At 41.4% G+C, this 21,849-nt stretch overlaps 1 protein-coding gene across 2 annotated transcripts in view; it reads right to left on the bottom strand.

Annotated features, from left to right (window-relative positions):
* The window catches only part of sh3d19 (SH3 domain containing 19), a 124,845-nt gene that overhangs the window by 47,967 nt on the left and 55,029 nt on the right, over nt 1–21,849 (bottom strand). For both annotated transcript variants that reach the window (XM_059965023.1, XM_059965022.1), the window contains 5 exons: nt 7,633–7,673; nt 5,030–5,075; nt 3,827–3,974; nt 3,550–3,736; nt 7–1,023 (listed from right to left, as the gene is read on the bottom strand). In XM_059965023.1, the coding sequence (XP_059821006.1) occupies nt 7–1,023; nt 3,550–3,736; nt 3,827–3,974; nt 5,030–5,075; nt 7,633–7,673 (1,439 nt within the window). The remainder of the gene's footprint in view (nt 1–6; nt 1,024–3,549; nt 3,737–3,826; nt 3,975–5,029; nt 5,076–7,632; nt 7,674–21,849) is intronic.

The following is a 21,849-nucleotide window of genomic DNA, read 5'->3' on the forward strand; positions in this document are numbered from 1 at the left end:
CATTACCTACTGTCACTAAAGAGGTCACATTATCTCCTGTTGGAAGAACAGGTATCACATCATCTTCAAAACTTATCAGATCTTGTATACTTTTTGAGTGTATCTGTAAAGGTGGTGAATGTTTATTGATTGAAGATCCTTCGGCTTCCACTGCTGGGGTCTTTGCTATGGGTAACAAAGAAGGTCTAGTTGTAGGAGGCTTAGGTGCTGTAGAAGGTGTAATACGATTTTCAGTAGAATTGGTCCTTTTTGTCACTGTTGGCCTTGGTGCTGGTATAGGCACTTGATTCCTCCAAACTGCAGGTCTTTCTCTTTGTGTTGTCACAGGATTTGGAAGCTCCTCCTCCTGAAGATCTAAAGTGCTACAAGTTTGATTGTTCTGCTTTGATTCCGTAGAGATACTGGACTTTGGTTTCTTGGGTGGCTCTGGCTTAGTTCCAATAGCTGTGCTCCCCATTTGTGGCTTTGGAAGCAAGATAGGCCCCTGTCTCTCAGCTGCTACAGGTTTGGCTTCAACTCCATCATTGGATTCTCCCGAAATCTTGTTAATCATAGACGGTTTCGGAGCTACAGCTGGTCTCCCCTGGACCGGTGCAGACTTTGGCAACAAAGTCCGTGGAGCAACCTCAGGCCTCTTTGATGGCTGTGCGTTACTGGCAAAGTTTTCAGAGTCTGTTTGTGTTTCGAATGCCTTTATCTTGCAAAGGACATTGCCGTCTCCCATTATGTCTTGGCTGGAAAAATTATCTTTGGCAACTGGAATTTGGTGGCTTTCCACAACACTGACTTTGAAGGAGCTTTCTCTGCCTTCTTCTTCTGAAGGTCCAAGCTGCAATTCTGGAAGAAGTACCCTGAAGTTACCTAAGGACCTCGGCCTTGGTACGGGGCGCTCCACAACATTCGTGTTTGTTTGGACACTTTGCTCTCTGCTTGTATCACTTTCTAGTGAAATCAGAGGTGCTTCATTCTCGTCAGGCCTAATGGGAATGAGGCATACAGCAGATCTGGAAGGTTTTACGGGAACTATAACAAAAAAGACAAGGCAAGTTGAAAACAATGCTTGAAAAGAACAAACAAACATATATACTTTTAAAAAGAAACACTAATTCACATCAGTAAGGCTGCTATCTATTGTCCATGAGGCGGTGCCTCTTCCTAGACTATCTACACTTGACACTGTCTTGGTAAAGCAGCAAACATAATCAAAGACCCCATCCACCTTGGACATTCCCTTTGTTTTCCCCTCCTATCTGGCAGAGGATACAAAAGCCCGTAACCATGTATCACAACGCTCAGGGACAGCTTCTATTTCACTGCTATAAGGCTGCTGAACGATCCATTAGTAAAGATGGATTCTTAACATCATAGCCTGCCTTGCCATAGCCTTGCGCACCTTATTGTCTACCTGCACTGCACTTCTCTGTGGCTGTTAACACTTTATTCTGCACTCGGTTATTGTTCTACCTCGTACTGTTGTTCGCGGAGTGTGGAAGCAGAGCAGTTAGCACAATGTTTTACTGCACTAGTGATCAGAGTTCAATTCCCACTGCTGTCCTTAAGGAGTTTGTATGTTCTCCCCATGACTGCCTGGGTTTCCTCCAACATTCCAAAGATGCTCAGGTTAGGGTCAGTAATCACAGGCATATTCTGTTGGTGCAAGAAGCACGGTGCCATTTGTGGGCTGCCCCCAGTACATCTGCAGACTGTGTTGGTCATTGACGCAAACAACACGTTTCAGTTTATGTTTCGATGCACACGTGACAAAGCTGATTTCTTTAATGGAATTGATCCATTAATTTCTTTAATGGATTGTCAAATGTATGCAAGACAAGCTTTTCATTGTACTTTGGAAATTTGTGACAATTTTTTTTACCAATTTGAAGAACTAGACATCCATGCAGAGCTTGTCAATTCTATCACCCACCTTCATTACCAAATAGCAGCCAGCTACTTGGACCATTTCCAACACTTTTCTCCCCTTTCTGGATCTCTGTCTCCATCTCCGGTGCCTTACCACTGACAGTTACTCAAAATTCTTTGACCCTGACCACACCTCTTCACCCTGGTTTTTGCAAGGGTGCCATCCCTATCTCTCATTGAATTTTCCAATTTCAGGTAACTTTTACCTCCTGTTCCCCTCTCTCTCCTTCTGATTCACCTCTGGCCTTCCCAAACCAACCTTTCAGTTTCACAACCAACCTTCATCTCCCACAAATCACCCAATTTCACCCCCCTCCTGGTTCCATCCATATACTAACCACACACTATCCCCTCCCTCATCCGGTTCCATCTAACCTTCAACTCTCCCTTAATGGCTCCAGTTATCACCTTCCTTACATCAGATTCCAGCACTGGTAACCTTTGTTCCCCCCCACCTCTCTAATCATCATCCTCCAACCCCTGTTTCCACTTTAACCCCCTCTCCCCCCCGGTTCCAACTGTCTTTCCACCCCTGGGTTATCCTGTCACCCATCCCAGTCTCCCGATTCACTTCAGACAGGCTTCTTCTACCCATGATCCCTCACACCCTCTTTGTCCACCTATCACACCCTCCCCCCTCCTTCCTAGTTAGACTGGCCACCTACCTCTCCACTCTCAGTTCTGATACAGGGTCCTGACAATTCACCACCTTTCACAGATGCTGCTTGTTTCAATGAGTGTCTCTCACACTTTGTTTTTTCTCATGTTCCAGATTCCAGCATCTGCAGCCTTTTGTGCTTCCATTTTATATTTGCTGGTTTGAACACCGCAATGCCGATATTGACAGGGACAGGTTTGGTGAATGAGGATTGACATTTTTAACCCCTTCAACCAATGAACGGTTAAGTCCGCGATGGAGGTTTGATTCTTTTGAATTGTTTGAATGCTGGATGGAAGTGCAGGTTTGATTTCTGGTGAGGAGCGTTCAATACCTCGAAAAGCACCAGATCTTGTTTGTAGAAGCATGGTGTTGGAGAGGGAATGGGGTCTAACAATTGAAAGATGGTGGGGTGGCCTCTCCACTCTCAGTCCTGAAACACTGGCTATTCTTTTCCCTCCACAGATGCTGCTTGCTCTGCTAAGTTCCTCTAGTAGATTATCTGTATTTGAAACTTGACTTTTGATAAATGGAATAGGGAAAAGGCTCAGGTTTAATTATAAAAAGTGGCCTCTTTAAATCCAATGCAATACAGCATTGTGAGATGACCACAGAGTGAATACGCAATAGTTTGTTCAGTTTGTTCCTCAGCCAGCCGGAGAGTGCAATATTTAACCCTTAGTGTTTTCCCTTGGAATGTAACAACGTTTAGGGTATCACTCCTGATAGCTACAGAGTTCACTGCTGTAACTACATGTCTGCTCATATTGAGTCAAAATTTGATTGGGATTAGTTACTTTTATTTTGTGTTGGTTTAAATTAGCTGGCCAGGAGCATGCTATAGAAAAAAAATACTGGTGAAGAAATAACAGGAAATGGTCAAAGGGAAAAGTTGGAGGAGAAAGGATAATTTTCTTTTTTCATTTGTGAAGAATTATATACACACGCACACACACTCTCTAGTTGCTCACCTGTCACAGGAAGAGTCTCTCTTAAACATGCAAAATCAGCATCAGCACTCCTGGTCTCTAGATCTTCAGTATCCTGATCAAATTCAGTCTGTGTTGATATGGTAGCGGTTGAATGCCTGATGACAGGTGGTGTGGGCCCAGGCTGCTGGCTGATTTCTCGAATCACCTGCTCATAAGATGGCGGAGGCTGCAAAATAAGTAGCTGGTCAATACCATCCTTGTAAAATTAATTGCTCGAATAAGTTTATCCATTTTCATACCAAAACCGGTTTCTTACCTCTGCTGCAGGAGGCTCTTCAATACTCCACAGAGTCCGAGGATATGAAGCTCCCACTCTTATGGGAGCTGCACAGTTCCCTGGGACACCAGGATACCAGGAGCTTGGTCCAATGGGCTCTGCAGATAAGACTGTAATGGCTGGGCGCCTAAGGAAAGAGGGAAGCATTCTTTCAATGACCAAGAAATGTAGCATCTTTTGTTAAGGTAAAAGAGAAATTATCATAAAGCTCACCAACGATATTAAAATACTCCTGGTTACAAAAATGGAATAAGTTAATCGAAACAAAAATTCATAGTAAACTATAAAATTCACGATTTGATACGTGCTCAACTAACCCACCTCACTGAGGAAGGCTTCAATGCACAATACTTGGCATCAGTGCCTTATGTCAGCAGAGGTTTCCATTTTTATCCAGATTCAGTGATTGTTGTTAGACAATGTTCAGCCGACAAGCAAACAGCACCAGTAATTCAGCTGCTGCCACTTCTGCTTGGGCTATCTCACCACTCAGATAAAAAAAAATTCTGCCTTCTACATAAACGAGGTAAAATTTAACATCTGCCATAATCGGATAGACAAGACTTTTACAAAACATATAAAGAATAAATAGCAGCAATTTCCGATGCTGAAAACTAATAATGAAAATATAAGGTACTGGAAATCCTCAGCAAGTTAGACTTTATGCTTGTAATCAATATTACCCAGTAACTTATCCTGAGGTTATGACAGAAATTAAGAAAGGCAAGTCAGATATGGACCACAGAAAGTGAGAAGAGGCAGCGAAGGTAATGAAAACTGAGTTCTGTATGGCAGGAAGCAGCATCATGGTATTCATCGGTACATCGGAAACAGAGGTGAGGCAAGGATCTAGGAAGGACTGATACAAGGGTACTTCCAGGTTCCCATAAGAGATAGACACAGCTTGATTCTTGCCTGTTTCTATTGCTAAACATGTTACTTGGAGAAAGTGAGTGGAGTTAAAGGAAAAATTGTTCAATGTAAGAATGAGGTCAACCAGGCATAGTTGAAGAAAGCTGATATAATCCCACTAAAAACATATTAATAGCTACAGAACTGTGGTTAAATACTGGGTCCAGCTCAGGTACTGGAAAATAGTAAGGAATCCTATCAAGAGCTTTTATCTGCCATGTCAGGTCGGAGTAATGCTGCCAGAAACATGCAAATGGTGAAATGTCTTACCTCCTTTCTCTCCGCTGCTCGCTCTGTGATGATGCACGACTTGACGCTACATAAGTAAAGGAGTGAACAAAGTGTGTAAGTAGTTCGATACAAATATTACTTTGTCGCTATAGCAGGGATTTGTTAATGGGAAAATTCATGCAATCAACAGTAGCTGCAATTAAAACACAAAGTTCCATTAATAAATAGGGAAGAAATAGGCATTTATTAAGTAGAGCAGAGAGATGCATTATGAAGGTGAATATGAATGCATTTAGAAGAAATTGACATAAAGAAAGTAACATAAAAGTATTAAAATATTGTATAGGCACATCCTTATAAATGGCTGGGACAGGAATAAGGCCATTAAGGGAGAATAGCACAATACCACAAGTAGCAATTAGGGAAATAACAGAAATATTAAATCATTTTTTTTTGGCTCTGATATTTACTAGAACAGATGAACATGGCAATGGATGTTGAGTGAGGAGATGTATGTGTAAAACTGAATAGAAGAGGACATGTTCAATAAGCTAATCAAACAAAACAAAAAGACATAACTCCTGGTCTTGATGCATTGCATCTAGCCATTTTGAAAGAATCTCAAGATGTGATAGCAGAGGTGTTCCCACAAACATTTATAGCTTGCTAGAAAAGGGTGTGGACAGCTAATGTAAAACTAATATTTAAAGAGGGGAAAGTACATTTCCAAGGAAGGAGGGATGGGTAGCTTCGGGCATAAAACAGAGAGTGAGAGTAATGCCTGGCAGTGGAAAGTGTTTCACAAGCAATACTGTTAGGATCACAGACTCTGGTATTAAAAAAAAATTTCTTTGGGATGGTATCTTTGGGAGGGATAGATTGGAGTTGGGGTCAATAGCTAAACCTTAGGAAAGGGATGGCAATAAACTCGCAGAATGCACAAATAAATCAGCGTTTTTAAGTTCAACAAAAGGTAAATGCAAAGGAGCATACTTCTGCAAGAAGAATACGGGTGGCACTTGCTACTAGAGTGGACAGAGTTCAGGCAGTTTTCGAGAAACAAAGGGATCACGGAGAACAAATGCACCATTTCTAAAGATCATGCTGTATATTAGCAAGACCATTAGAAATACAAACCAAGCTCCAGACTTGCAGAGGAACAGAGTTGAAAAGTAGGAAAGATGCACTAACCCTGTGAGCTTTGGTTAGATTTGATGCGTACATCTCACTGCTATATCATTATTATTAAAAGGTAGATACTGAGAATAATGAGAGGATACTTGGGGATATGCTTATTGGGAAAGGATGAACAGACTGGGTTTCCTTTCCTTTTGACAAAAAAAGCTGAGGGGTAAACTAATAGAATACTTTAAAATTGTGCAAGGTTTCCTTACAGATGTTTCCACTTGTGGGGAAAGGCATAATCAGAGGCCATCAAACAAAACAGTCAGCAACACATCCAAAGGAGCACTGTTTAGCCAGAGGGTGAGAATTTAGAACTCGAGACCACAGGGAGTGACCGAAGCCAATGAGAGCCTGGACAAGCACGCTCAGAGATACTTAACTGAGGGAAGAAGGGTGGGAGGGGGGAGCTTGGTATACCTGGCATGGATTGGCAAGCTCCTATACCACATCAATGCTTAGATTCCTCTAGATAAACTTGGATCAAATGTCTGGTTATGATGAAAGGATGTCTCTTTCTCTCCTGACTAGAAAGGCTTAATGTAATACACACAATATCAGCCACTTCTCAGGGGCAGAAGATAGCAGCAAACTTGAGCATTTTGGAGTTTAATTCAGAGGTCAGAAGAGTGCACATAAAAATGGAAATGCCTCCTTAATAAGATGTTCTTCTACAATTTGGATTATATTACTTTATCAGAGGAGAAAAAGTTGTCCTGAAACTGGTACACGTGGATACTACGCAACAGAAATACAAAACAAAGTCCATTCCTCAAGAATAATATTTTTCATCTTAAAACCTCCGCAATACTCACGTAAACACAAGTGAAAAATAAGGATGATATAACTGCAGCTTTCAAGACCCATGTGTGTGTCAATTATTTCAACATGGAACTACTTACTGTGATGGAGAACACTGATCAAAATAATCACTTCACAGAATGGGGGGTGAATGGCTGGGGATACTGAAGCTAGTCCAGTGATCTTAAACACAGCTGAGTACATAAGTACTAGATGAGCAATAATGGTGGTAATATTCACCCTCATAAAGCAAGCTTGTTTTTAAGAGTGGTAAGTGTTCAAAAGGTTTCCTAATTATTGTAAAACAGCAGAAAGTCACATGAGAATTTCCATATCTGACATCACCATTCTGGCTAAGCTTTCATGAATATATGGAACATCTGCAAAGGGGCTTCTTTCAGTTTCAACGCCTTAAACTTTGCCCTCCAAATCTAAAAGATGAAGTGCAGACTTTCTCATTTGTTACATCAGGACTTATTAAATCACTTGTTTGGTTGCTGGACACTCCTTGTTGGCACCACACCAAAGCTTCCCGCAAACCATTTTGTGCTGTCAGCAGTCACTAGGCTGAGTTTAGTAATGTCTTTGGCCTCCTCATGAATGCTTTTAGCTGCAGCCTGCTAATTAACAAACCATTGTGTAAGATTTTGCTTACTTACTTCTTCTGATAGCTGCTTTTATTGTAGATAATGGTCCATGGCTGTTGGGGAAAACAAATAATAGTCATTTGGAAATATCAATCACAACTATACTGTTTCTTTGTAGAAGTTTTTTAACCTAAACTTCTACTTCCTTTCTTAAATTTTGGTAATAAAATATTATAATGTAACTGAACATTAATAAATGTGACAACATAATAGCTAAAGAAGTTCTCTACAAATAGTTTTATGGTTGGTGTAACCCTGTGGAGACCGAACTGCTCCGCTGAAGTTCTGTGACATGGTCGACACATGCATGACTTCATTCCCCCTTATTCTTTCACCACCTAAGCAGAATTAATGTTTCTTGTAGATTGGAGTATGGGGAAAATAAATGAGGAGGTAGAACATTCATAAAATTGGAGTTCTTTTGGGCAAATAATTGTGTGTGGTATATTAGTAACTGAATGAAATCAGTGTCTCCTGAACCATGGCCTATTGAAAGGGGAGCACTGGAGAGCATTTACCCTACTGAACCGTCAGGGCAATTGTAGCCTCAGTTTGTACCTGGTTTAGATCAAGATATCCATATAAGAAGAACTCAGCATTCCCATGGAATGCACAATAGGATACAATTCCCTTCATCTTCAGTGGAACGCCAGAGGGAAATTAACAGTCCGCAGCATTTATTCAAAAGTCCCTCCAACCTTCACCAAACATTTCTCATAACAACAGATGAGTGTGTAAAATACCATGCTTGATATTCAACTTGTTTGTAAATGAAACAGACTAAAACATTTCAACCTCAAGTTTTATTTCCCACTGGTTCAGAAATCCGAAGGTAAGTCTGAAATGGGTAATGTGTTAATAGTTTTAATAATATCCAGTTAGCAACAAATGAAAACAAGGAATATTTAATGAGCCAACACGACTAACTTACTTTTACTAGCTATTTAAGTTCTATTACTCAAATAAAATGACACTGCCCCATGAAAACACACCAGTATAAAACTTTTCAGTGGAAAGCTGGACAACTGTCACCAACCCAGAAATCTATATCCTGTCACAGGAAGTTCTCTGACTGTTATTGTTCATTTTTGGTACAATGATATTGATATTGCCAGATTTATACTATATTATTTTAGTATTCAGTTTCTTCTGATTTCTGATCAAACTTCTTTTTCTTTACGGATACTTTCCCAATTGCCCCATAACTTCACTTAATTCTATCCAAAGAACCAATCTTATTTAAATTTTCCATCCGAATAACCCACTTTTCCATCAGCAAACTCACTTCCCCGGTGCACAGCTAGTTCTGAATCCTGGAAAAGAATGTCTCGCACAAAACAAACAGCAAAACTGTTGAGCAAGGCTGTGAACAGCTGTGCTAACATGAGGCAGGCAGAATGCGGCTCTGCCAAGAGATTGGAACAAATCCCATTCTGCTGTAACTGTGTGGTATTTCCGTACAACCTATTGCATGTTATTCTCGATTTGTTTGGTGGCAACAGCAAAACTTCTTACGATCATCATTTAATCTGGCAGACACTGTGAAGTTCAAGTATAGAAACCATGGAACTCTATCTTTCTCTCTTTCACACACATGGACGGACAGACAGACGCACACATACGCGCATTTAGAAGACATGCAGGAAACCAAAATGCTCTGCAAATATGACATTATTTAGGGGTACAACTGCACGTTACAGCATTACTCTTGACAGTTTATGGCATCATTAAGTTAAACTTGAGGCATTTATAACATGCATTTGGACAAATAGAATTATTTTGCTCTCTTTCTCAAGTCTTCACTGTCTGAACACAAATCTTCTACTGCTGTAAAAGACACATTCTCCAGTTTTAAAATTTTACCTAATTATTTTAATTCTGACATCTTACATTCTAGGTTTTCAGCTTGTTGCTTCTCATCCAACTAGACAACTAACCTTGGTTTCTGCTCATCAGTTGAGCAGTTGACCTCTTGCTCTTCCCACTGTCCTTCTTGATTCGATCTTGTCCCTCTCCCAGCTTGACACTGTCCTGTCCAAGTGCTCTTAACCGTCACAAATGGCACTAGTATACAATATTTAATCCTCTCGTTGCCGGTAAACAAAATTAAATTGTTAGTGTCCCTCCGAACATTTGCTTCTTTTTCTTTCTCATCCTCTTGCAATGCTCTTGCTCCTCCCTCTATCCTGACTAAGGGGATAGACAAATCCCACAATCTCCTGTTCTAATTATTTCTCAGAACTTTGGAATTTCTTCCTTCCTTTCATCTGTCCACTCTCTTATATTCTACAAGCTGTTAAACCCTAAGCCTATTGCCACAAAAACTCCACCTCCTGTTTTTCCTTCAGAGCTCACAAATGTTTTTATAATGAACTCCAATTCCCTCACCTGAGATTGCCAATATTTGCTAAAACTGCTTAAAAAAAATCCCCAAATCATTCCCCCGTGTCAAATGGTTTAGTCCAGATTTGTGAGCACTTCCAAACAAATAGAGTAAAAAATGAAAAGGAAAAAAGCCAGCAAGACCAATTGTAAATCATTGTGCAATGGTGGCGATTATTAATTAAGTGGATACTGAGACAAAAAACACACGGCCATAAAAAGACAACACAGCCAAAACTGGCGACCGAGTAACCAGAAAAGAGAGTTTTTTTTTGGAATGCCAGACTTTAGGCATGGACGTAAACTCACAAAGCAGGAAAACACAATGTTAGCCAGGGCAAACTCCTTTTTTCAAGCATCTAGACTCAAAGTTAAAGGCCAGGGATTATACTCTAATTGGAAAAAATCCTGTTTCATTGAATTGAAAGCAAATTATAACTTCACTTCTAATTCTGATGGATGATCATACTGGCAACTTTACAGTACCAACTCTGAAACCAAAGAATACAAAACGCATTCCAGATTTTGTATACCGTCAAACTTCTCTGTCTTGTACCACTGTGTACTGTGCTTTTTATCTCCCACCTGTGAAAACTTTTCAGCACAGCAAAGCAGTTTGATTACAGACCAATCTAATAATCTTCCAATTGGACTTGTACTGAATAAAACACATCCAACTTTTAACTACAGGTCCTCATGGTATACCAGTAAGTGAAGATAGTCATCTGAATCCTTTAACAGAAGTTCTTCTCATTAAGACTGGATACTATTAAATGTTAGAAGGACAATAATTGCATTTGTGCGGCAGCTTTAACATTGTAAAACTTCCCATGATGCTTCAAGAGGCATTTTGGTAAAAGGAACAATACTGCGGACTATTATCTAAATCGGGAGAAGGTTCAAACATCAGAGGCGCAGAGGGACTTGGGAGTCCGTGTGTAAGACTCCCTGAGGGTTAATTTACAGATTGAGTCTGTGGTAAAGAAGCAAATGCAATGTTGGCAGTTATTTCAAGGGGAATAGAATATAAACGGAAGGAAATAATGCTGAGCCTTTATAAGACACTGGTCAGGCCGCACTTGGAGTATTGTCAACAGTTTTGGGCCCCATATCTCAGAAAGGATGAGTTGTCATTGGAGAGAGTCCAGAGGAAGTTCATGAGGATGATTCCCAGAGTGAAGGGGTGTTCGGCAGCTTTGGCTTTGGGCCTGTACTCACTGGAATTTAGAAGAATGCAAGGGGATTTCATTGAAACCTACTGAATACTGAAAGGACTACATAGGGGGATGTGGAAAGGAGGTTTCCTATGGTGGACAGGTTCTGAACTAGAGGGCACAGCCTCAAAATTGAGTGTTGAATAGAGGTAAGGAGGAGGAATTTTTTTAGCCAGTGAGTAGTGAATCTGTAGAATGCTCTGCCACAGACTGCAGTGGAGGCCAAGTCCATGGGTATATTTAAGGCAGAAGTTGATAGTTTCCTTTTCAGTCAGGGCATCAAAGGATATGGCGAGAAGGTAGGTATATGGGGTTGTATGGGATCCGGGATCAGCAATGTTTGAATGGTGGAGCAGACTCGATGGGCTGAATAGCCAACTTCTGCTCCTATGTTTTATGGTCTTATTACAGAACAAGAGTCACCACCAAGTTATAAAAGGGATTATTAGGCTAGATTTTAAAAGGCCTCTGAAAGGAACAATGGGGAGAATCGACCACTAATTGTGGAATGACTGAAACAGGGTTTGGGGTAGAATTGAAGAATGCAGGTATCTCGAAGCGTAAAGGGAAAGATGAAGTCAGGAAGGGATCAGAAAACAAGGAGGAGAATCCCAGAACTGAGCTACAGAAGAGCAAGTGGACAGCACAGGCAATGAAGCACAGAAGGTGACAGGTGAACAGAATTTGCAAAGAGGCAGCAATGTTTTGGATAATGCAGGCTTGCAAAGGATAGAAAATGGGACCTTTGCCTGCAGTAATCAAATCCATTCGTAATGAGGCCTAGGTGATGTTTTCAGAAAGAGGCATACAGCAAGAAGGGCAGCATGGTAGCCTAGTGGTTAGCACAACTCTGATTACAGTGCCAGCGACCTGCCTGTAAGGAGTTTGTACATTTTCCCTGTTGGTCATGAGTGTACTTGGGCAGTGTGTGCTCATGGGCCCTGCTGTGCCTATAAATAAAAACAAACAAACAAAAATGACGGAGGCAGAATCAGGTGGAAGTGTATTCTTTGCGAGAACACTGAATCCAGCTGCTAAATCATCTGGAGGTCAGATATGACATTAGGTTTGCATAAAGTCTGGATTAGTGTTAGAGCTGACATAGGGATGGATAATCAGCAACAGAGTTGAGAGCAAGGACTGAAGACAATAGCCTTAGTTTTTCCCAATCTTGAAAATTACAATGAATTGTCATCAACTAATTTGAAAATCATGATGATTCAGCATTTAGTTTACTCATTAATCCAGCACACTCATTAGTGTGACTGGACACAGAATACAAGTACAAAGTTCAAAGTACATGTATTATCAAAGTATGTATATAATATACAACCTTGAGATTCCTCTCCTTACAGGCACCCACAAAACAAACCCAATAGAACCCACTGAAAAAACACTGTCAAAACACTCAACATGCAGGAAAAAAGTCCGTGCAAACAATAAAAGTAAGCAAATAACATTCAGAATTAAATTTCAAGCCAGTCGTCAGTGCAGCTGATTCAGGAGCCCATTTGTTGCAGGCCACAGCCTCAGCTCAGCACAGAGATGAGTAAAGTGTGCAGAACAATGAGGCTGCCCCTTTCCTCCAGCCCTGACATCTGACCTTTTCACTCTGGCCCACTACCGTCCAAACCCGGGGCCGTTCCTTGCTCTCAGACCCAGGCCCTACCACTCTTGAGTCCCGCCGCCTTGACTCTGCCTCATTGAATTGCCCCCAAGCCTGCTCCAGTGATGGCCAAACATTGGCTCATTCTCTGCTCTCGGGCCTGGAGCCCGCCACCTCGACCCAGCCCATACGCGGCACGCCACAAGCATCCGGCACCTTCGAGACTTTGGTTAACACCTCAAAAAAAAAAGGCCAGGTCAAACAGGCCGTTCAACAGCTCAACTCCAAGAGGAAAGTTATGGGCCATTGGTTCCAGTGATAAGTGTAACTGAGGCTGGGGTCCAGACTGTGGCACAGTTGTGCAGTCAGGCCCAGAACTGGATACTGGGATGCCAGTAGTTAAGAACATAGGCAGGTTTGTGGGCAAAGCCAGGGTCTAAATGTTGGTAGAGTACATTTCTGTCCTCTTGAAACTCAGAGTTTACCACAAAGTATATACTGTGCAATGTGTAAAAATGTAAAATAAAAAAATGATTGGGTATTAATAGGAGTAACACCCAATACACTGGAGAATCTGCTGGTCTGGTAGTATTAAAGCCCCAACGGATTTTTGGAGTTTTACAAATATTCTAACTCATCTGGAATTGGATGTTAGACTATTTGCTAAGTTAGGGACACTGGAGATGTTGAGAGAGGCAACAGTGAGGTAGAGCTGAATATCATCAGTCTGTGTTCACATCAGGTAAGTAAACAAGAAAAATAACTCAACCCATAAGCAGAAGATTAGTAACAGTTTGGGTGCAGGAAGAGAAGATGCTTCTTCAGATATAAATGCACAGAACAGAATGGAACACAGTATGTACAGTGGACATGCAGAAGGCAGAAAGGACACAGATACTGTGGATTCCAGTTAATTGGCTAATCGGGGCAACCACTTATTTGGGACAACTCTTAAAGAGCAAAAGCCAATTGAGAAAATAGCTGGGATACCCTTCGTTTATTGGGACACTCTACTGCTTAATTGGGGCAGGAAATAATTGTTGAATTATTTTCTAACCAGTCGTCAGGCAATCGCATAATTGGGCCAAAATATACTGGTACCAATGTGTCTCAATTACCAAAATCCATTGTATTTCAAGTAGTTTTAGGACTAGTAGAGTTTTTTGGGGTTAGTAGAGATAGAGAGGGAGAAGGTAAAGTGATACTTGATTTTCTATGCAGATTGAGAAGCATTAAGAAAGATAATTTGCTACAATGACAGTTTGTTATTGATGAAGGTTGAAGCATGAAGTTCTTCAAAGAGTTGATACAGATTAGGGAGCTGTTATTAGCTATAAGTACAGATGAGATGAAAGAAGCCGTTGGAGGTTTTAATAAAGGTATGACTGCCAGTCCAGACAGGTTGCTATTTTTAATGAATCAGCAAGTTGCATATGTAGGTTTTACCAAGATTTAATCTTTGGATTAAAAGTAGGAAAATATGTCACAATAAAAATAGCTCTGCTGTTTTATTTTCCCCAAGTCAGATAACCCAGTTAAACGAGAACATTGATGGAGACCTTTAACAGGGTCTATTGTGTAGAAAACTTTAATTAAAATTCTCATGAAGTCGATAACTTAGTGATTGACTTCTTCCGGTAAAATGGCAGCGTATTTGGACACAGCTACCTCTCTGGGTCCAACCAAAGGTGTAATTATTCACCCTTGACATCTCTTTCATGATTGCAAGCCTCTGCTGGATATTAAGAACACCAAGTACTGTTGGAAATAGCAAGCTGCAAATTGTTTGATAGCAGTGGAGAGGGACTTGTTGTGTACCGTGTTACAACCTGCTTCAGCCACCTGTAGAAGAAAGAGTCAGAGGCGATGATTACTTTGGACAGTTTTGTGGTGATCACAAGACCCTGTTGGACAATGGTAATATGGAACTCTGCAGGTACAATTCACTGGTTCATTGGCGAGACTGACAGCTGGGGAACTGCGTTAACTCGGCTGCTGCGCTGTCAAGACCCGCATGCCTTGGTGTCCCCTGGTGCAGCCGCTGAGAAAGAAGATGCGAGAGCTGGCTGCCTGCCACTGGATTCCTTACTGGGTTGGGGACTGGCCCCTCCCATTGGGGCTGCGCTCCAGTGTCAAAGAAAGGAGCCAATGACAAAAACAGAGGGTTTGTCAGATGTGCATGAGGGAACTAAGAGCAGAGATCAGATCGTAAATGGGGCAGTGGAAAGATTACTCTAGAGAATACTCTAGTGAACTAAATTCACCTTCCCAAGATCAAAATAGAAGAAGGAAAAGGATGAAGAAGAAAGGGAGCTACCACTGTCAGAACCACTTTCTACAATCTCAGAGACAACTCTTACAACCAGCACAGAGGAAGCCCCAGAACATGAGATTGTTTCACAGCCACAAATCTCACCTGCCAAGCAGAGTGATCCCCCTTGTCAGGAAAGACGTTATCCCTCAAGAGTCAGAAAGCCTCCACACCAGTTAAATCTTTAGGCCTGAATGGGAGAATTTAAAATTTACTATGCTGTGGATGACTGTATATATGTGGCAACTGTACTATATAATAGACTGTGCATATAGTTGAGATGCATTCTCTCATGTTGGAGTTTATAGCTAAACAAGAAGGAGTGTTGTGTATTTAATTTTTAAGTACTATTGCGTAATCTTGTGTGTGTATATATATATATATATATATACTGGTTGGTTAAGTATTCCTGCTCGTTTAAATAATTAATTACATGTTATATGTATAAAGACGTGAAATGCATACATCATCACACTACCATGTGATATGTGTGCACCTTGCTTAAGGCAAACATGAAGTTAGCCTCACATTTCGGACTCCTGTGTCTTCCTTTGAATTAGTTCAATGTTTCAAAACCTAATATCTATAGTTGAATGGCAATGAAAGTAGAGCTTGAACAGAGCAGTGACGGTGGGAGACGGGCACAGAGTTGCCTTCTCGACAGGAATGACGATGACAGATTTAAAGAGAAGGCCAAGGGAACAGAACTTTTAACACCCAGCTGGAAAGAAAAGTTATGTGGCCAACAGTCCAATGAGAATTGTGTCCTGTGAGATGGAGTATGGTTAATATGAATAGGATAGCACAGGAAGGGAAAGAGAAAAAAACCAGTTTCAGAGCTGGAGATGGTAATAGCTTAAGCTGATATGCCAAAGAAAGAGAAGGAAATGGTAGGGGCTTTGTGCTGAAGGAGGCCATGAGTCTATCCCACTTGTGGTCATTGGTGAATGCAGAGAAATACTTCTGTTTGTATATAGGAGAAAACTGGTGAGCAGGGTGCTTTGTGTGGTCTGGATGGCTCTGGTGATGAATGACCACCAAATACTGCATATGTTATCTCTACTTAAAAGAGTGGAAATGAGAGCTGCAACCCCATCACTAATTGGGGTGAGTAATGGTTTTAAATTAAATTCAGGCATCAAAAACTGGGAGTGAGGGCTCAAGGCAGGAGAAGGTTACAGTGAAAGGAAAGGCTAGACTGTCACTATTTTGAAAATCCAGATATAGCGATCTGGGACTTCGTTCTCCAGCCCAGGCATGGAAATTTATTACATTTATATGTCACTATATCTTACCCTTGAGGTTCATTTTCTTGCAGGCATTTACAAGAAATAAAAATACAACAGAATTTATGAAAAAATATACATAAGGAAGACTGATACATAATCAACGTGCAAAAGACAAATTGTGGAAATAATTAAAAACGTAAATGATAACAATGAGAACATGAGTTGTAGGGTCGTTGACAGTGAGCCTGTAGGTTGTGGAGCAACGTCACTGTTAAGGAGAGTAACCAGTATCTACACTGGTTCAAGAGCCTGATATTTGCAGGGCAATAACTATTCCTGAACCTGGTGGCGTGGGATCTTAGTCTTCTGTACCTCTTACCCAATGGTAGTAGTGAGAAGAGAGAACAACCGAGATGATGGATGCTTTCTTGTGGTAGCACTCCTTGGAAATGTGTTCAATGATGAGGAAGCCTTTGTCTGTGATGGGACTGGGCTGTACCCAACACTTTTTGTCGACTTTTCTGTTTCTGACCACTTTTGTAGACTTTTCCATTTGGAGAGTACAGTTTAGAGAGAACTGGGGAACATGCATGAAGAACAATAAAAGTAATCACAGAATGACACAGAAAGTAGCAAAGACAAAGTCAAGGAGTTATTGTGATCATTGACAGAACAGTTTGAGGTAAAATTGAATGGGAAATAAACTCAGAGAAGGATATGACAACTTGAAATGGTGCTCAAAATCATAAAGAAGGAGCAATAATTGTGAAGCAACAAATATACTTTGGTGAGAAAATTGACATGATACTTGGATGGGTTACAGAAAACAATTTAGTTCAACAAAAGCAGTTTCAAACCTGAGACACTGGCACTGGAGCTAATACCACTATAAGGGATATTGGCTGCATATACAAATTCCATGGCAGGCAAACATATACATAAATGTTTTAAAATGTGTAGTTACAGGTTGAAAAACATTTCAACCAATACAGTTTTCCTTGACAGAACAAGCAAGGCCATGCTCAGTAAAACTTCAAAAGAGAGTCTGACATCATTTGTACAATCAACATTTATACAAGGCTTTTCAATGGATATGATAATCATATGTTTTACTCTCAATTCAGTAATTCAAGTATTATGGGAAAGTTTGGGCTAAATTTAATTAATTCTGAACTGTTGATAAAATCTAACCAGCTGGATAGACACAGAAATTTAAAATCAGCCACTCAAATCATTGGCATGTTCCAAAAGGTCAGCTGAAAATGGTTTAATACTATAATACATTCCACCAAATAGCTGTTCAATTGTCAAACAACAGCTGTCCAAAGCCCTCAAAGAATGCAAACATGAGGAAATCTGCAGATGCTGGAAATTCAAACACACACAAAATGATCAAATCTGAGCAAAATTTTATGCTTCTATTAAAAGTCAACAATATCAGTTACTCTTCATGGTTGAGTATTAAGATTAGTTATATACATCACATGTACATCAAAACATACAACAAAATACAGCATTTTGTTTGCATCAACCAACACAGTCTGAGAATGTGCTGGGGGCAGCTTCCAAGTCTCACCATGCTTCTGGCCCACACCCTCAACTTACTAACTGGTACATCTTTGGAAAGTGGGAGGAAACGAGAGCACTGAAAGAAACCCATGCAGTCACAGGGAGAATGTACAAACTTCTTATGTGGGCCAAAGGCAGGTGAATGGCACCAGCTTAAATAGACCAAAGATGGGTAAATGGTGCCAGCTTACGTGGGCCAAACACAGGCAAATGGTACCAGCTTACACGGGCCGAAGATGGGTGAATAGTACCAGCTTATACAGACCAAAGATGGGTGAATGGTACCAGCTTATATGGCCTAAGATGGGTGAATAGTACCAGCTTATATGGCCAAAGATGGGTGAATGGTTCCTGCTTACATGGGCCAAACACAGGCAAATGGTACCAGCTTACACGGGTACTTTGCTCAGCCTGGACGACTTGGGCTGACAAGCCTGTTTCCTTGCTGAATTACCCTATGAGTCTATAACTGTAACACGTACACGTTTGGTTCACATAAATTGCACATCTCCTCACATATTCCTCCAATATTTTTGTTAAGAATACAGCAGGGTGTTGCATTGATCAGGGTTTGGGCCCCAGCTATTCATGATATACATCAATGAGGGAAATAAACTTAACTTCTCTAAGTCCACAAATGATACAAGTTTGGGTGGTTGAAGAAGGACAGTACAAGCTCTGAGGCCGATGAGACAGGTCGGGTTAATGGGAAAATTCATGGTAGATGCAGCTTAATGTGGAATAATGTGAGGCTATTCACCTTAATCCTAAGAATAGAAAGTCATTATAACCCAAAAGGTGATACAATGGAAAAAGGAAAGATGTGAGCTGTGTTGTACACTTGTTGCTGAGAGCAAGCATTCAGGTGCAGCAAACAATGAGGCAGTCAGATGGTATGTTGATCTTCATTGCAAGAAGATTTTAATAAATGAAGAATGATATCTCGCTGCAGCATGTACAGAGCTTTCCAAGACGCCATCTGGAGTTTGCATGCATTTTTGGTCTCCTGTGGAAGACTGTTCTTGCTGTGGAGGGAGGACAACAAGGTTTATTAGACTGCTTCCTATAAGAAGAGAACAGGGGTTGTCCAGGAGTGGAACACTGAACCTCCTTGCTTGAGGAGCCCTCAATTTGACTCAGCTGTTTGTTCTGTATACTCCTTCTGAGACTGGGTTTGAGGAGATCCAAGTGTGAGCGCAAGGGATGACCCAGGAACAGCATAGCTGGTGAGTTGTTGGTCGTGGAATGTGCTGCATTGCACCCCCCAGTCTGCATTGGGTCTTACCAAAGGCTGCACTGGGAGCTCTGGATACAGTAGATTACCCTGAAAGACTCACAGTAAAGTGTTGCTTCAGCTAGGAGAATTGTCTGGGGCCCTGAATTGTAGCAAGGGAGGAGGTATTGGAATAGGTGTAGCTCTTGTCAGAACTAATGCTACATGGCGTAACTCTTCTGATTTTCACACTGAGTGAACTTTGTCCTATTAATATCAGCATGATAACTGCATCTTTGCAGCTTGCTGGTTTTAGTCTTTTCAAGAATTAAAACCTTTCCAGATGGTGCATGAGTAAGGAAGACCACTTTGTCTTTCAATTTCACAATTGCAGCTGCTGCCTCCATCCCCAAAACTGAATGCGGCGTGGGTGTAAACATTCGAAGTTCAAAGTAAAATTTACTGTCAGAATATATAAATGTCACCACATTTGTCCAGCAGAAAAAAGCAGAGAGAAAGGATGTCACAATGCCAGTTTAGTAGAATCAGAGGACTTCAGTAGGGCAGATTATAAAAGACTGATGGTTCTGCATGAGATTCCAGCAACAGCAGCCCAACCACCTGGACATTGAAATGGAAACAGTCTGAATCAAGCAGAGTAGAAAGATAGACTTATCATGCAAGGTCAGACTGCTGTCATCTGATCTATAGAGTGTTTCAATGGGAGTGAACAGGGCAATACAAATCACAGGAGTGTACAGGAAACCAGATCACTGCTGCCTAATGGTCCATTTGCGATGCCCTCTGTTTGAAGCCTTGACCTTTGAACACTCTTTTCCTTTGGTGGCTAAAGGCTGGGCTGATACATGAGAACTGGTGATGAATTCACTATGGTATCTGTCTTTGCTGAGGAGCGGCTCCTAAGATATGGATATGGGTATGTGTGGAGCTTTGTGTTTAGCGGGAAGTAGGGAACTATTATTTTAAATGCTTAGTATAAAGCTCATTTTCTCACACACTTCAGGAACAAGCCAACAAGGACTAAGAAAGCAGCCTCCATAAGGGACTGGCAACGGCAGTCATTCCACATATGGAGCTCTTATTGCTTTCAATACAGGTTTCCACTTTATAAAAAACATACGTCATGTGAGTATTCTTCAGGCTTCACAGTATAAAAGAGTAGGACCCACACCCTACCAACGTACGAATAACACATCCCCACCCAAATCCCCACCCAAAGACAGACTGGTCTTTCCAGGTGGAATCCAATGGCCTACTTCCTGCTGATAAATACTACTCAGCTCGTGGAACTAAATGTTAATCTTCTTCTCTAGTTCAACAAGAATCGCTTTAAAAAATTTAAGCAAGATAATTTTAGAAATTCACTTGCTGAAACAGTAAATTTAGTACTGAACACAAGAAATTCTACAGATGCTAGAAGTCCAAAGCAACACACACAAAATGCTGGAAAGACTCAGTAAGTCAGGTAACATCTCTGGAAATGAACAAACAGCCTGATGCTTTGGGCCAAGAAACAAAGGGGGAAGATGCCAGAATAAAGAGGCGGGAGGGAGGGGGAGGGGTTGGCTAGAAGGTGATAAGTGAAGTCAGGTGGGTGGGAAAGGTAGAGGGTTGGAGTGGAAGGAATCTGCTGAGAGAGGAGAGAGGACCATAAGAGAAATAAAAGGAGGAAGGGGACCAGAGGGTAGGTGATAGGCAGGTGAGAAGCAGTAAGATACCAGAATGGGGAAGAGAAGAAGAGGGGAGGGGGAAGGAATTTTTTTTTTAACCGGAAGAAAAAATTGATATTCATGACATCAGGTTGGAGGCTACCCAGACAGAATATGAGGTGTTGCTCCTCCACCCTCAGGGTGGCCTCATTGCAGCAAAAGAGGAGGCCGTGAACCGGCAGGTCAGAATGGGAATGGGAATGGGAATTAAAATGTTTGGCTACCAGGTATTTCCACTTTTGGCGGATGGCGCGGAGGAGCTTGACGAAGTAGTTCCCCCAATTTTCGATGGGTCTCACCAACGTAGAGGAGCCCGCATCGGGAACACAGGATAGAATAGACAACTCCAGCATATTCACATGTGAAGTGCTGGCTCACCTGGAAGGAGTGCTCAGGGGCCCTGAATGGAGGTGAGGGAGGAGGTGAATGGATAGGTGTAGTACTTTGGCCGCTTGCAGGGTTGAGTGACAGGAGGGAGATTAGTGGAGGGGTGGCGGGGGGAACAAATGTACAAGGAAATCATGGAGGAAGTGATTCCTGTGGAAAGCAGAGGGAGGGAGGAGAGGTAAAAATGTGTTTGGTAGTAGGATCCTTTAGTCCTGCCTGCTTTGCAATTTCAATCACCTTCCGAACAAAATTTATCTTCTCCTCAATTTTCGCTAAGTTGCTAAATGCCAGTATACAAGATCCCAAAGCAGTATTGTCTCTTCAATAACACTGCACAAGCTGTCACACATGGAAAATTAAATCTATATTTTGAAACATAAAATCCTGTGGCTCAGCCTAAATGGCACAAAGATGTCAGCAGCATCACAGGCCACTCTGTGCAAGGGAACTGTTCTCCTCAGAATTAAACAGCATTTAAAAAGAAATTATTCCGAGTTGCAGCATGGTAACTGTGCAGCCCAACAAACTTGTGCCGCCATGTAACCATTTAACTAGTGATTCAGAATTTGGGAGGAAACCTATACGGTC

This window comes from Hypanus sabinus, chromosome 3 (assembly GCF_030144855.1).
Source record: "Hypanus sabinus isolate sHypSab1 chromosome 3, sHypSab1.hap1, whole genome shotgun sequence".
Lineage (NCBI taxonomy): Eukaryota > Metazoa > Chordata > Chondrichthyes > Myliobatiformes > Dasyatidae > Hypanus > Hypanus sabinus.